We start from the raw sequence: 12863 nt of genomic DNA on the forward strand, positions 1-12863 counted from the left end.
TGTTTTAAGTCCTCTTCACTTTCAACAAGCAAGGTTGTATCATCTGCATATCGCAGGTTGTTAATGAGTCTTCCTCCAATCCTGATGCCACGTTTTTATTTCATCATATAACCCAGCTTTTCAGATTATTTACTAAGCACATAGGTTGAATAAGTATGGTGAAAGAATACTACCTTGTCACACACCTTTCTTAATTTTAAACCATTCAGTGTTCCCATGTTCTGTTGTTCTGAACAACTGCCTCTTGGTCCAGGTACAGACTCCTCATGAGCACAATTAAGTGTTCCAGAATATTCATACTTCGTAATACATAGTATAAAGCAAAATTGTGGGGAAATATATATTATTCCAACTGAGATCATTTGGAGCTGGAGTGGCTATCTAATACTAGGAAAAATGACTGAAAGTAAAAATTTAATTTGAGTGACAAAGAAGAACATTCTATAATGATTAAAGGGCCAATCTATGCAGAAGGTAACAATTGTAAACATATATGGGCTTAACAACAGAGCCCCAAAATATATGAAGCAAAAATGGGCTGAATTGTTAGATGAGATGGATAATCCAACAATAGTAGTTGGAGACTTCAATACCCCACTTCCAGTAAAGAACAACACTAGACACAGAGGGTCAAGAAGAAAACAGAAGAGTTGGGTAACACTATACAACAACTAGACCTAGCAGACATCTATAGAACACGGCAACAATAGCGGAGGTAAGCATGCAACGTTTTCCAAGAGAGCCATGTGCCAGGGCATCGAGTAAGCCTCTATAAATTTAAAAGATTTGAAGTAATGAAAAGCATGTTGTCCAGCTGCAATAGAGTGAAATCAGAAGTTCACAGAATAAAGGAAATTGGGAACTTCACAAATACATGGAAATTAACAACACATGTTCAAGTAACAAGTAGGTTAATGGGGAAAAAAATAATTATCACTAAGAAAATTAAGAAACATTTTGAGATGACTGAAAATGAGGACACAACATGCAAAAACTTGTGAGATGCAGCTAAAGCAACGCAGGGGAATTTATGTGTAAATGCTCACATTTAAGAAAAAAAAAAAGATCTCAAATCAAGATCTTAGCCTTTCACCTTAAGACACTGTGTGTTGTAGGGGCGGGGAAGCAAAGTAATCTCAAAGCGAGCAGAAGACTAGAATGGAGAATACTGCAGGAAAATAGGTACCAGAAAACCAAGACCTGGTAACACTGGAATAAATGATGGGCTGCTAACCACCAGGTCAGTGGTTTAAACCCACCAGCTGCTCCATGGGAGAGAAAAGAGGCTGGCTGCTCCTATAGATATTTACAATCTCAGGGTCACTATGAGTCAGAGCTGACTTGATGTCAGTGGGTCTGGTCTGTTTCAGTTCCTCTACTGTTCTATAACTGATGTGCATAAAAGATTCACAAAAGAAATCTGTTCTCTAAAGAGTAATTCTTCTAGAGAACTAAGAAAGACCCAAAGTCTTCTCCAGCCACAACCACATGAGGTCCAACCCAGACTAGGACGAGAAGGCATCAGAAAGTCCGTGACAACATTCTATTAGCCTTTCATTTCATTGTCATAAGCTTTCTGAAGCCCCTCGTGTTCAGGATAAAACCTCACTGTCCACTTCCAGAAGTTCTTCGTCACTATCTTTGGACTCCATATCTGCTACTGAGTCAGGGGACACAAAGACCCACAGCTACCTGCATTTTCAAAAAGTCTACACAGCTGTCCTACCCTTTTTGTTAGCTCCTAGTTTTGGACAACGTGATTCAGATATGGGCAGTCTTTACAACAGGGGTGGGGAATGTCTGGCCTGTGGGCCTTATATTTGGTTTGGCTCTGCCAAGGCAACCACAGTTTCAGCCATCACATTAGGGGCGAGTTAATTAAATGTTTGACCAAACACAGCAGACTCGTTTTTAAGTTGATAATTTTGTATGGCCCACGAATGACGTTATGAATTTTGGCACAAAAAAGTGTCCCCACTCCTGCTTTACAGGTCTTCCTAACATTTAAATGCTTTTGACATTTTCATGAACTCCTGGTGTGGCGCTGTAGGATAAGCACTGTACTGTGAACCAAAACGTGGGTCGTGGGCAGTTCAAACCCACCAGCTAGTCCTCGCAAACCTTATACAAGGTTACTATGATCCATGGCATTTAACATCAACAGCAGCATTTTGATAGCATCCCATCACTCTCTTCTACATCTTCATTACTTCTACCAACGCCATTGGAACCCTTTATGATAACACTGGCATTTAGGGACAGAACGGGTATGTGCACTCGCAGTAATGCAGCAGGGTCAGTAGAACACAGGAGTGGAGGCACGATTTGACCTGTGGTCATCACCATGGTAGATCAGAAGGGTAACTGAGAGGGCAGACGGTCCCTGACTTCGGTCCGGGTTCTGTTCTGACAACCCCATTGCAAGTCAGCTCTGATGTAATCAGACACCTCCTTTCTTTCTTTCTTTCTTTTACCAGTCTCATTATTATTGCTTTTTATTATAAGTATCTCTATAAACGGGAGAAAGATGAGGCGTTCTGCTCCCATAAAGATTTACAGCCTCAGAAACCCTGTGCAGGGTCGCTATGGGTTGGAACCAACTCCAGGGCACACAACCAACCAACCAACCATCCTTATAAAACTGATCTTTGAACACCTGTGAGTGACCATCTGTGAGCGAGAAGACAGCAAATTCCCCGCTGCAGCACTGTGTGGGATAGAACACCAACGCTAAGACACTCCAAGTGCAGCTCATTGTAGCCTGATGGTGTCATGAGTTGGGGACTACCTACACTGATGTGTAACTACATTAAATTTACTACAATAACTACACTGATGTTACAGTGGCACTGGAGGTTATTGCACTAGATTGCAGAGTCAGTTTGAATTGCAAGGTTGTAGTTCAAGCTCACCAGTGGCTCCTCGGAAACCCTATACAGGATTACTGTGGGTGGGAACTGACTCGACTGCACTTAACAACAACAACCTTCAATTCTATGATTTTGTGAATGAGTACAATCAGAAGCCATTCTGTACCAGGTTTATACTGTCTTTTCTAAATGCAGTTTGTTGTAGTATGCATGGTTTATCACAGCGAGTGAAGTTACCACAATTCATATTGCAGAAAGGGTTTAGCTTTGTGATTTAGAAACGGATAGTTATTTCTGGTGGCCTGGTGTGGTGCTGTGGGCTAATGCGTTGGACCGCAAAGCCAGTCTGAACTACAAGGTCAGTGCTTTAAGCCCACCAGCTGTTCCTCAGAAACCCTACATAGGATTGCTATGGGTCAGAACCAACTTGACAGCACTTAACAACAACACGCTTAGTTCCACGTTATATTAAAAAAAAATGACCCTTTTATTAGCTGCACGCTAAACCACTGTGTTTCTAACCTTCCCTCAACTTTCCAGCAATAGGATTGAGTCTACCTTGTGGAACACTTTTAAATCGAATATGTAACTTTGGATTATTTCCTCAGGACAAATTCCAATGAGACCAGGAGACAGGAGACAGGTAAGATATAGATAGACATTTACAGTTTCTAAAACCAGCGGTCACATGGCCTAGACCTACGAATACAACAGGGAGAGGTGCTATGGGAACAAAGCACTGGACTGCAAGGTCAGTGTGTACCGCATGGTCGGAGGTTCAAACTCACCAGTCACTCCTTGGAAACCCTATGCAGAATTGTCATGAGTCAGAACTGACTCAACGTCACTTACCAACAACAAAACACCCATGTGAGTCACGTCACTTGAGACCAAGATGAATGGGCATAAACTAGTACTTCCTCACCGTCTTGGTTACATACCTTTTTGTAGAGACATCCGAAGGGCAAATGTGGTTTCCTACAGTCCTGGTGTGGCGCTGTGGGTTAATGCGCCGGCCAGCAAAGCCGTTTGAACTGCAAGGTCGGCGGTTCGAGTTTACCAGCCGCTCCTCAGAAACCCTATACAGGGTCCTTCTGGGTCGGAACCGACTTGATGGCACTTAACAACAACAACAGCCTACTTGCATCTCTTCTCTGTCTGATTTGCTGATGTTCTGGTCCAGCTGCCGATGGTGGCCTGGTGTTGTGTTCTGTTTCCTAATCAAGTGCTTCTTTGAACCCGTGTCTTCTGCAGTCCAGTTGCCCCTCCTGCCCGTCCCTGTTTCACTTACCTGTTTTTAAGGTGTGACTCCAGGTTACAACGCTGCATCACATCTTGGCACATTGAAGAAAATGGGCACAGGACTAACAACTTGTCTAGCAGTTTATGAACGAGAATACTAGATTTCTTGCACAACTTTAAGTGGAGTCTCTTCCGGTCCAGGGGACAGAAGTCTTTCTCCTGGAGAAAGTTTCTGAGGCACTTGTCACAGAAGGTGTGGCCACAGGGTGTGTCCAACGGCTGCAACAGAGGCTGAAGGCAAATGTGGCAGACCAGGTCATCGTCCACCTCATCCTGGTAGTTATACAGGTGGTTTTCTCTCGCCCAGTGATGCTGGCCGCACTCAGAACACAGCGGGTTTACGGAGGAGGAAGCCTGCTCCACCGAAGCCATCTCGTCGCTGGCAGTTCCCATGCTGGGCCACGTGAGGCAGTTTCTGTCTCATACGTCAGACTGGACGTCCGCTCAGGGCTTCATTTCCTTTGATGGACACCAAGGTTTGACTGAAGTCACAGCCCGCCAGTCTAGAAAAACACAACAAGAAAGTAATTAACAGTAATCAAGATAGGCTAAAGGTACCAGCCCAATGATATTACCAATAAACTTCTTTCTTAATAAGAAACCAACATTCAGACCAGGTAGCCAATGAGTCCTAAGGAAAACATAAATGTGACCGGAAGTCATCTATTACAGGACCAGTAAGTGAAATAAGGACTTGTGACTAAGAGCAAAGATGCTACGTGTTACATGAAGTGGCAGAAGGACAGTAACAAGACTCCACTGTCCAACGGGGGTCACCTGCAAAGTGTGCTAAGAAATGTAACTGGAGGTATACTATGTAACACGTCTGCAGCCATGATTTCAGTCATGGCTCTTTGCTTCTGGCTGGTTTCATGCATTCACACTGTTCTGTCAAAGACTGACTTTGAAATGTTTTCTTAAAGATAATCCAGAGGTGGTTAATAAAAACGACCTTTGGTTGGAGCTATGTTTGAGGATTGACGAATTTGAATGACGGTGTTGGCAAAGCATTATTGAATATACCATGGACTGCCAAAAGAACGAACAAGGCTGTCCTGGACGGGGTGATGCCAGAAGACTTAGAAGTGAGGATGACCAGACTCTGTCTTACGTACTTCGGACATGCCACCAGGTGAAGGACACCAAGCTTGGTCCATATGCCATCCTGATAGGTTTAAAATGAGCCAGTCCCAGATGCTGAAGGGGGGATCCTCACCAATACCAAGCCTGGGCTCCCTGCCCTGAGAACCTCTTAGACCCGGGAAACAGAGAGAAGTCGTACAAAGAAAGGGCAGCACCAGAACCAGAAGACCGGGCGGACATCATGGTGGGCTTCCCGGCAGCTACAGAGGGTATGCCGACCCACAGAGGGAAAGAGCTGAAAGCCTTCCCAGAGGAGTGGGGTGCTTCTCCCCGACTGAACCCAAGAGGTCCACAGAGAAATGGTCCTGATGGAAGGACTGTATCCTGAGGCATTCCCGAATGCTGCTACTTCCCATTTACCCCAGAGCTGAGAGGCACCATCTGAATTCTGGGTGGTCACTGCAATGAGCGATCACACCCAGCTGGGGGAGGGGCAGCAGAGGCTCCAATGGTAAAAAGGTTGGAGGTTAGAGACAGGTCTGAGCTCCACTTCAAGGAAGAAGCCTTGGACCAGTGCGGATGGTGAGTCTCTCAGCTGCCCCTTGTGAAGTTACATGAAGAGGTCCGAAGCCCCTACGCCATTCTTTCTGCAAGTCTGGCAAGGAAGGTTCCTCTCATAGAAGGTTCTCTGCGCTTCCTGCTGCTAACAAGTCAGGGGTTAAACAACCCATTCTAAAGGCAGCAGCTCTCTGCACTCCCTCTCTGGTAAATATTTAGAGAACTCTTAGTAAGTGCCAGGAGTCCTGGGGTGGTGCTGTGGGTAAACGCACTGGACTGCAAAGTTAGTTTGAACCACAAAGTCAGTGGTTCAAGCTCCTCAGAAACCCTACACAGGGTCACTATGGGTGGGAATCGACTTGACAGCACTTCACCACAACAACCAAGCATGTGCTAAGCACTGAAGGAGGCAGAGAAATAGAATGAGACTGGTCAAGGAAACCCATGATTAAAATTCAATATAATAAGGGCTCTAAGAAAGTTGTATCCGTACAGGATGCTCTGTAAATATAGGGGGAAGAGAGAGGAAGAGAACTGGCATCTAATTCAGTGAGTGGCTTTGTGGGTGGAAATACTTCTCAAAGAGGAAATACAGAAGCCAAGAAGAGTGGAGAAGGAGATTACCAACAAGACCAGACCAAGTACACCGCACATGTAGGGACAGGAAACCACACACCCACTGCTAAGAAAGATGTTCCGGGGCACATGGGTTCTAAAAGGGAGGCTCTCCACCTAAGGAGGGATTACAGTAGGTTTCTCCTTTAGTAATAACATTTCTCCTCCTATCACAAAAAGATCGTGGAACAATGGAATTGAAAGATAATGGAATGTTCCCATGAACTTTTTGAAGCCTCCCAGTGTGGTTCTGTGGGATAAGCAGTGAACTGCAAGGTCAGTTGGAACTGCAACTCGGAAACCCTACACAGGGTTGCTATGAGTTAGGACCCACTTGACGGCACTGAATGATATGAAGTATGTACCTGCTATTTTATTATGTGGCATACTTCTTAGAAGACAGTCCTGGTGCAGCACTGTAGGATAAGCACCGGGCTGCAATCTGCAAGGTTGGTGGTTCAAGACCCCCAGTCACTCCTCAGAAAGCCTATACAGGGCCGTAACGGGTTGGAACCAATAGCAGTTAACAACAACGTATGTGAAGGAACCACATTAACATTTTAACAGAGTTAATAAGAATGACCATGACCTCTGATGACTAGGCTGGGCCCGGCCCAAATCCCGGTCTTTTCCATCGCCTCATAAGCACTTGGAAGCTGGACAGGAATAGGGAAGACCAGAGAAGCGCTGCCTTTGAATTGTGGTGCTGGCGAAGAATGTGGAACATACCAGCGATGGCGGGAGGACGACAAATCTGTGTTGAAGAAGTGCACCCAGAATGCTCCTAAGGAGCAAGGAAGGCAGGACTTTGCCTCATGTCCTTCAGAAATGCTAGGAGGAAGGCCCAGTCCCTGGAGAAGGACCTCATATTTGGTAAAGTGGAGGCTCAGTGACAAAGAGGAAGGTCCCTAGGGAGACCGACTGACACAGCGGCGGCTACAATGGGCTCAAACATAGCAACCATTGTTGGCTGGCGTGGGAGCCAGCAGTATTTGGTTCTGCTGTTTACAGGGAGGGTCATTATGAGTCAGAACCAATGACACCTAATAACAACAACAGCAGGAACTAAAGTAATAGTAATAGCAGCCTAGGAGCTCAACCCTTATCAGTGTCAACATCATGAGAGCAAACACATGTTTTATAACTCCTGTTCTGTCTACCTTTCTCAACACAGATGAGGGGGCTTCAAAAAGTTCATAGAAAAAGACCATTAGGTTTATGTTCTATTTTCCACACACTTTTTAAAGTCCCTTCATATAATTTTTACAAGATCAACGCAAAGTGTGAGATTTAAGAGAGAAAAAACATTTGTCTAAGGCAGACAGATCGGTGTCCCCATGGTCCGTCCATGGTCTGTGCTTTCACACAGAATGCCCATAGATTCTTGTTTCCTATTCAGTTAGCAAGACAACCCACAGTTCTTTGCTCTGGTTTGTGGTGGTATTGATTCTAACTTTGCTTTTCCTCAAGAAAATGTACTGCAATTCTCGCCTCCCACATAATGACTAAGAAAGCATTTCTCTTCAGACGATTACATTTCAGCTATTTTCTAAATCTCTAAATAACTTTCAGTTCTTTGATTATTGTCTTTTTATCGCAAAATCTTTTCATGAGGAAAAATAACATGTTACCCTTTAAAATGCCAAATGGCAAGAGTCTCATCTCCACCCCCAGATACCACAGAAACAAGCAAGAAAGGAAACACTGCCCCGGGCAGATCACCACTGAGCCCACAGTAGTGTTAATTGAGGAACAACTTGGAGTGCAATAAAGTGGTAGGGAACAAGTGCCCTGGAGCCAGAGACCACAGTCCAGGACACCCTGGGGGCAGTCACACTCTGTCTTCCAGGGTCCTTATCAGTCAGCATCTGCTTCAGGGCACACAACAATCCTGAGCTGTGCTGGGGGTGGGGTGGAGGTGGGGAGTTCAAATCCTTATGCTGTCTCTTAGTCTGCTTCTCTCCTATGGACACTAGGAGCAGGACAGGACACCAAGACCAACAGGCATAGCATAGCCCACAAAGACAATGCTCTAGATCCACCCTTGGTAACTGGCAACTGGGGTCTTAAAAGCTTGTGAGTGACCACCTAAGGTCTCTCCCAGTCTTGAGAAAAGAAGAGTGAAGAAAATCAAAGATGGAAACTATCAGTCCCAAGGAGTAGTGGACTATACAGACCTCAGCCCCCACGACCCTGAGACGGAAAACACTCGGTGGGGCCCGGCTGGCTACAACTGGTGACCATTCTGAAAGGGATTGCATTACAAGATGCTGAATAGACTGGGAAAAAATGGGGGAAACTCAAAAGTCGTTTTTAAAAGACCAGGCTCACTGAATCTGTGGCTCGTAGTCAGCCTTCATGTCGGGAACTGAACTCACCCCAGACTCAGTTTGCAGCCTGACAACAGACAAGCCCACAAGGTGAACAGTCTCACCAGGGAGGCAGTATCCACTCCTAAGAACCAGCAAGCAGAGGAGCCCAAAAGGGCAGCATTTGCTCAAGGACAAAGCTCAGAGTCAGGAAAGGCTAAGAAAGAAGAAAAAGGGCGAGAGAAAAGGAGTACCAGCATCTACCGTACAGGCTGCTACAAAGAACTGTCCTGGCTAAGTCTCGTCAAGCTGGTTCTGACTCACAGAGACCCTGTATAGGGTTTCTGAGGAACGGCTGGTGAGTTTGAACCAATGAACTTGTGGTTCAAACCAAGCTGGTTGTCCAGTGCTTATCCTACAGCAGCACACCAGGGCTCCACAGTAATGTTGTTGTTGTGTGCTGTCAAACTGGTTTCGATTCATAATGACCCTGTATAGGGTTTCTGAGGAGGAGCTGATAGGTTTGAAATAAGGACCTTGTGGTTCACAGTCTAGTGCTTATCCTATCTATATCCTATAGCACCACACCCAGGAGTCTACAAAATAATTGTTGTTGTTGTTGTTAGGTGCCATCGAGTTGGTATTGACCCATAGCGACCTTATGCACAGCAGAACAAAACACTGCCGATCCTGGGCCAACCTCACTACTGTTGTCACGCTTGAGTCCATCGATGCTGCCATTTGGCCAATCCATCTCATTGGGGTCTTCCTCTTTTTCTGTGACCCTCCACTTTACCAAACATGATATCCTTCTCCAGTGACTGGTCTCTCCTGACAATATGTCCAAAGTATGAGAGACGAAGCTTAGCCATCTTGGCCTCCAAGGAACACTCTGGCTGCACTTCTTCCAAAACGGATCTATTGGTTCTTCTGGCAGTCCATGGCACTTTCAATATTCTCCTCCAACACATTAACTAGTATCAATTCTTCTACGGTCTTCCCTATTCACAAAATAATAGCACAGTGCTAATTATATGTGGACTCCTGGTGTGGCGCTGTGGGTTAATGCATTGGGCTGCAAAGACAATTTGATCTGCAAGGTCAGCGGCTCAAGCTCACCAGCAGCTCCTAGGAAACCCTATACAGTATCGCTATGGATTGGAACCAACTCGATGGCATTTAACAACAATGCTTATCATATGGCACCACCGCGCCCACAATAATATGTTCAGAATGGGAGAAATGTCCACTTCAGATAAAAAATAGTTGTGTTTATATAAAGTGCTTAAGGCAGTGCTGGCATATAGCACGTACTATATAACTGGTGGAGTCCTGGTGTGACGCTGTGGGTTAATGTACCAGACTGCAAAGCCATTTGAACTGCAAGGTTGGCGGTTCAAGCTCACCAGCTGCTCCTCGGAAACTCTATACAGGGTCGCTATGGGTCAGAACCGACTCCACGGCACTTAATAACAACAACAACCATCAAGGAGCCCTGGTGGCGCTGTGGGTTAGGTGCTGAGTTGCTAGTTGCCATGTCTGTAGTTCAAGTCCACCAGCCATTCCATGGGAGAAAGATGCAGCTCTATTGTTGCAGAGATTCCGTCTCGGAAATCCTACACAAGGCCACTCTGAGTCGGTGAGGACTTGGTGGTGGGGGGTTAGTCTCTTCACCTGTCCCTGGCAATCTCGTAGGCAGGTGCCGCTCCGTAAGGCCAGGTGCCTACTCTTGGCGGGTGGGGTGGGGAAGGGCTGGGGTCCTTCCCCACTTCCCGCTGCTCTTCCCACTGACTTTCATTTCAGCACCTGTTCTGTGAAGGCTGCTTACCTGTCTCCTCACCTCTTTCAGGCTACAGAGTGTATCTTTTTCATCTTTGGCATTCCTCGTTTCTGGTCCTGAAATGTGTGTATGAATGAACAGAAGGCGCTCTTGTACACGGATCTGTGGCATTTACACAGGCCTGCACCGTAATCACACACACACTCACACACACACATAATATGCTATCAATCTCTTTTAATTTTCAAAAGGCTTAGGGGGAAAAACGGGGAACTTAATAGAGAATTGCTCCTCGGAAACCCTATACAGGGTTGCTATGGGTCAGAACCGACTCAACGGCACTTAACAACAACAATAGAGAAAGGAACCCTGGTAGCGCTGTAGGGTAAGCGCTGGACTTACCCTACAGGTCAGTGGACTTACACTCAAGGTCAGTGGTTCAAACTAACCAGCTGCCCTGTGGAAGAATGATGAGGTTGTCTGCTCCTACAAAGATTGACAGCTTCAGAAACCCTCTACAGGGTTGCTGCGACTTGGAATCAACTCAACGGCAGTGGGCCTTACTTAGTACCATCAACACAAGAAAATCTTTCATTGTACATGGCGCACGTCAGTGTGGATGGCTGCTTTTACAGAGAGCAGTACTTGTCCAACAACTTTGCTCTACCTGAGGATCAGGATCCATTTATCTACTCTGACAAACGGATTGGCACTCTGGCTGCACTTCTTCCAAAACAGATCTATTGGTTCTTCTGGCAGCCCATGGCACTTTCAATAGTCTCCTCCAACACCGTAACTCAAATGCACCAATTCTTCATAGTCTACCTTAGGCACTAGCCAACTTTCGAATACATATGAGGTTACTGAAAATACCATAGTCCTCAAACTGACATCTTTGCTCTTCAACACTTTAAAGAGGTCTTGGGCAGCAAATTTACCTAATGCAATACGTCATTTGATTTCTTGACTGCTGAGTATTGATGGTACATCCACGCAAATTGAAGTCTTTGACAACTTGAATCTTTTCTCCATTTATCTTGATGTTGTTTATTGGTCCATTTGTGAGGATTTTTGTTTTCTTTACATTGAAGTGCAACCCATACAGAAGACTGTGCTCTTTGATCTTCATCATTAAGTATTTTAAGACCTCTTAACCTTCAGCAAACAAGGTTGTATCATCTGCATTTCACAGGTTGTTAATGAGTCTTCCTCCAATCCTGATGCCACGACCAGATTTGAGTTCCCTAATTTCCCCAAAGTACCATGGACTACCAGAAGAACAAACAAATCTGTGCTGGGAGGCATACAGCCAGAATGCTCCTGAAATCAACATGGCCAGACTTCAGACATTTCTTACATACTTCAGACATTTCAGCACCTGGAGGGCCCAGTCCCTGGAGAAGGGCATCATGCTTGGTAAAGTGGAGGCTCTTTGAAAAAGAAGACCCCCTAACAAGCTGGACTGGCACAGTGGCAGCAGCAATGGGCTCAAACACAACAATTGTGAGGATGTCGTAGGACTGGGCAGTGTTTCGTTCTACATAAGGATGGCACCTACCAACAACAACAACAATTTGCTAAAGAAAGCGTTTCTTCCTGGGCTGAGAGGTTTCCCTGGTTGGGTGCACTCTGTATTCAGAGCCTACCTAACCCTTTGATGGGATGTCGGTTCTATAACCACAATCACCACGACACTTCGCACAGTTACAGGTTAGGGTTAATCCCTAAGATCTAGGATAGCTATTTTCACATACAAAATCTGGAGATAAAATACTGGGGAGACAACAGCGTCTTCAAGCCCCACTAATCTGTCTGTGACAGGAAAGGTCTTAGAAGCTTCCTTTGTCACTGTTTTTACAGACGCCTCCTTTCTTCTCACAGGAAAACATTATCCATTAATTCCCCTATGCTACCATTTTCCCGAATGTAAGGAAAAGGTTGCGGAGTCAACCTAAAGGGTTAAATGTTTTATTTGTTTGATTGATTTGATTCTTTACATAAGGTTGTTAAGTGCTGTCAGGTTGGTTCCGACTCACAGCAGCCCTGGGGAGCGTTTCCGAGGATTTGGTCTTAAACACTTTGTACATCTACAGATACATTTTTATGAAAAGTTTTAAAAATAGTGGTCATTACCACTAAGGATTACAAGACTGTTTTTACTAATGCTAATCGATCCAGACAGGGACAATCTAAGATTATTACTAATGCTAATAGATCAAGACAGGAACAGTCTAAGAATATTATTACTAATGCTAATAGATCTAGACAGGGACAATCTAAGATTATTTTTATTAACGCTAAAAGATCTAGACAGGGACAATCTAAGATTATTATTATTAACGCTAA

The 12863-nt window shown here is 45.0% G+C and overlaps 1 protein-coding gene across 1 annotated transcript in view; it reads right to left on the reverse strand.

Moving 5' to 3' along the window:
* Nucleotides 1-4565, reverse strand: part of LNX2 (ligand of numb-protein X 2) — a 35465-nt gene extending 30900 nt beyond the window's left edge. The window contains exon 1 of the mRNA XM_006831934.1: nt 4162-4565. Within this exon, the coding sequence (XP_006831997.1) occupies nt 4162-4565 (404 nt within the window). The remainder of the gene's footprint in view (nt 1-4161) is intronic.
* Between the last annotated feature and the right edge of the window lie 8298 nt (nt 4566-12863).

This window comes from Chrysochloris asiatica, unplaced genomic scaffold, assembly GCF_000296735.1.
Source record: "Chrysochloris asiatica unplaced genomic scaffold, ChrAsi1.0 scaffold00005, whole genome shotgun sequence".
Lineage (NCBI taxonomy): Eukaryota > Metazoa > Chordata > Mammalia > Afrosoricida > Chrysochloridae > Chrysochloris > Chrysochloris asiatica.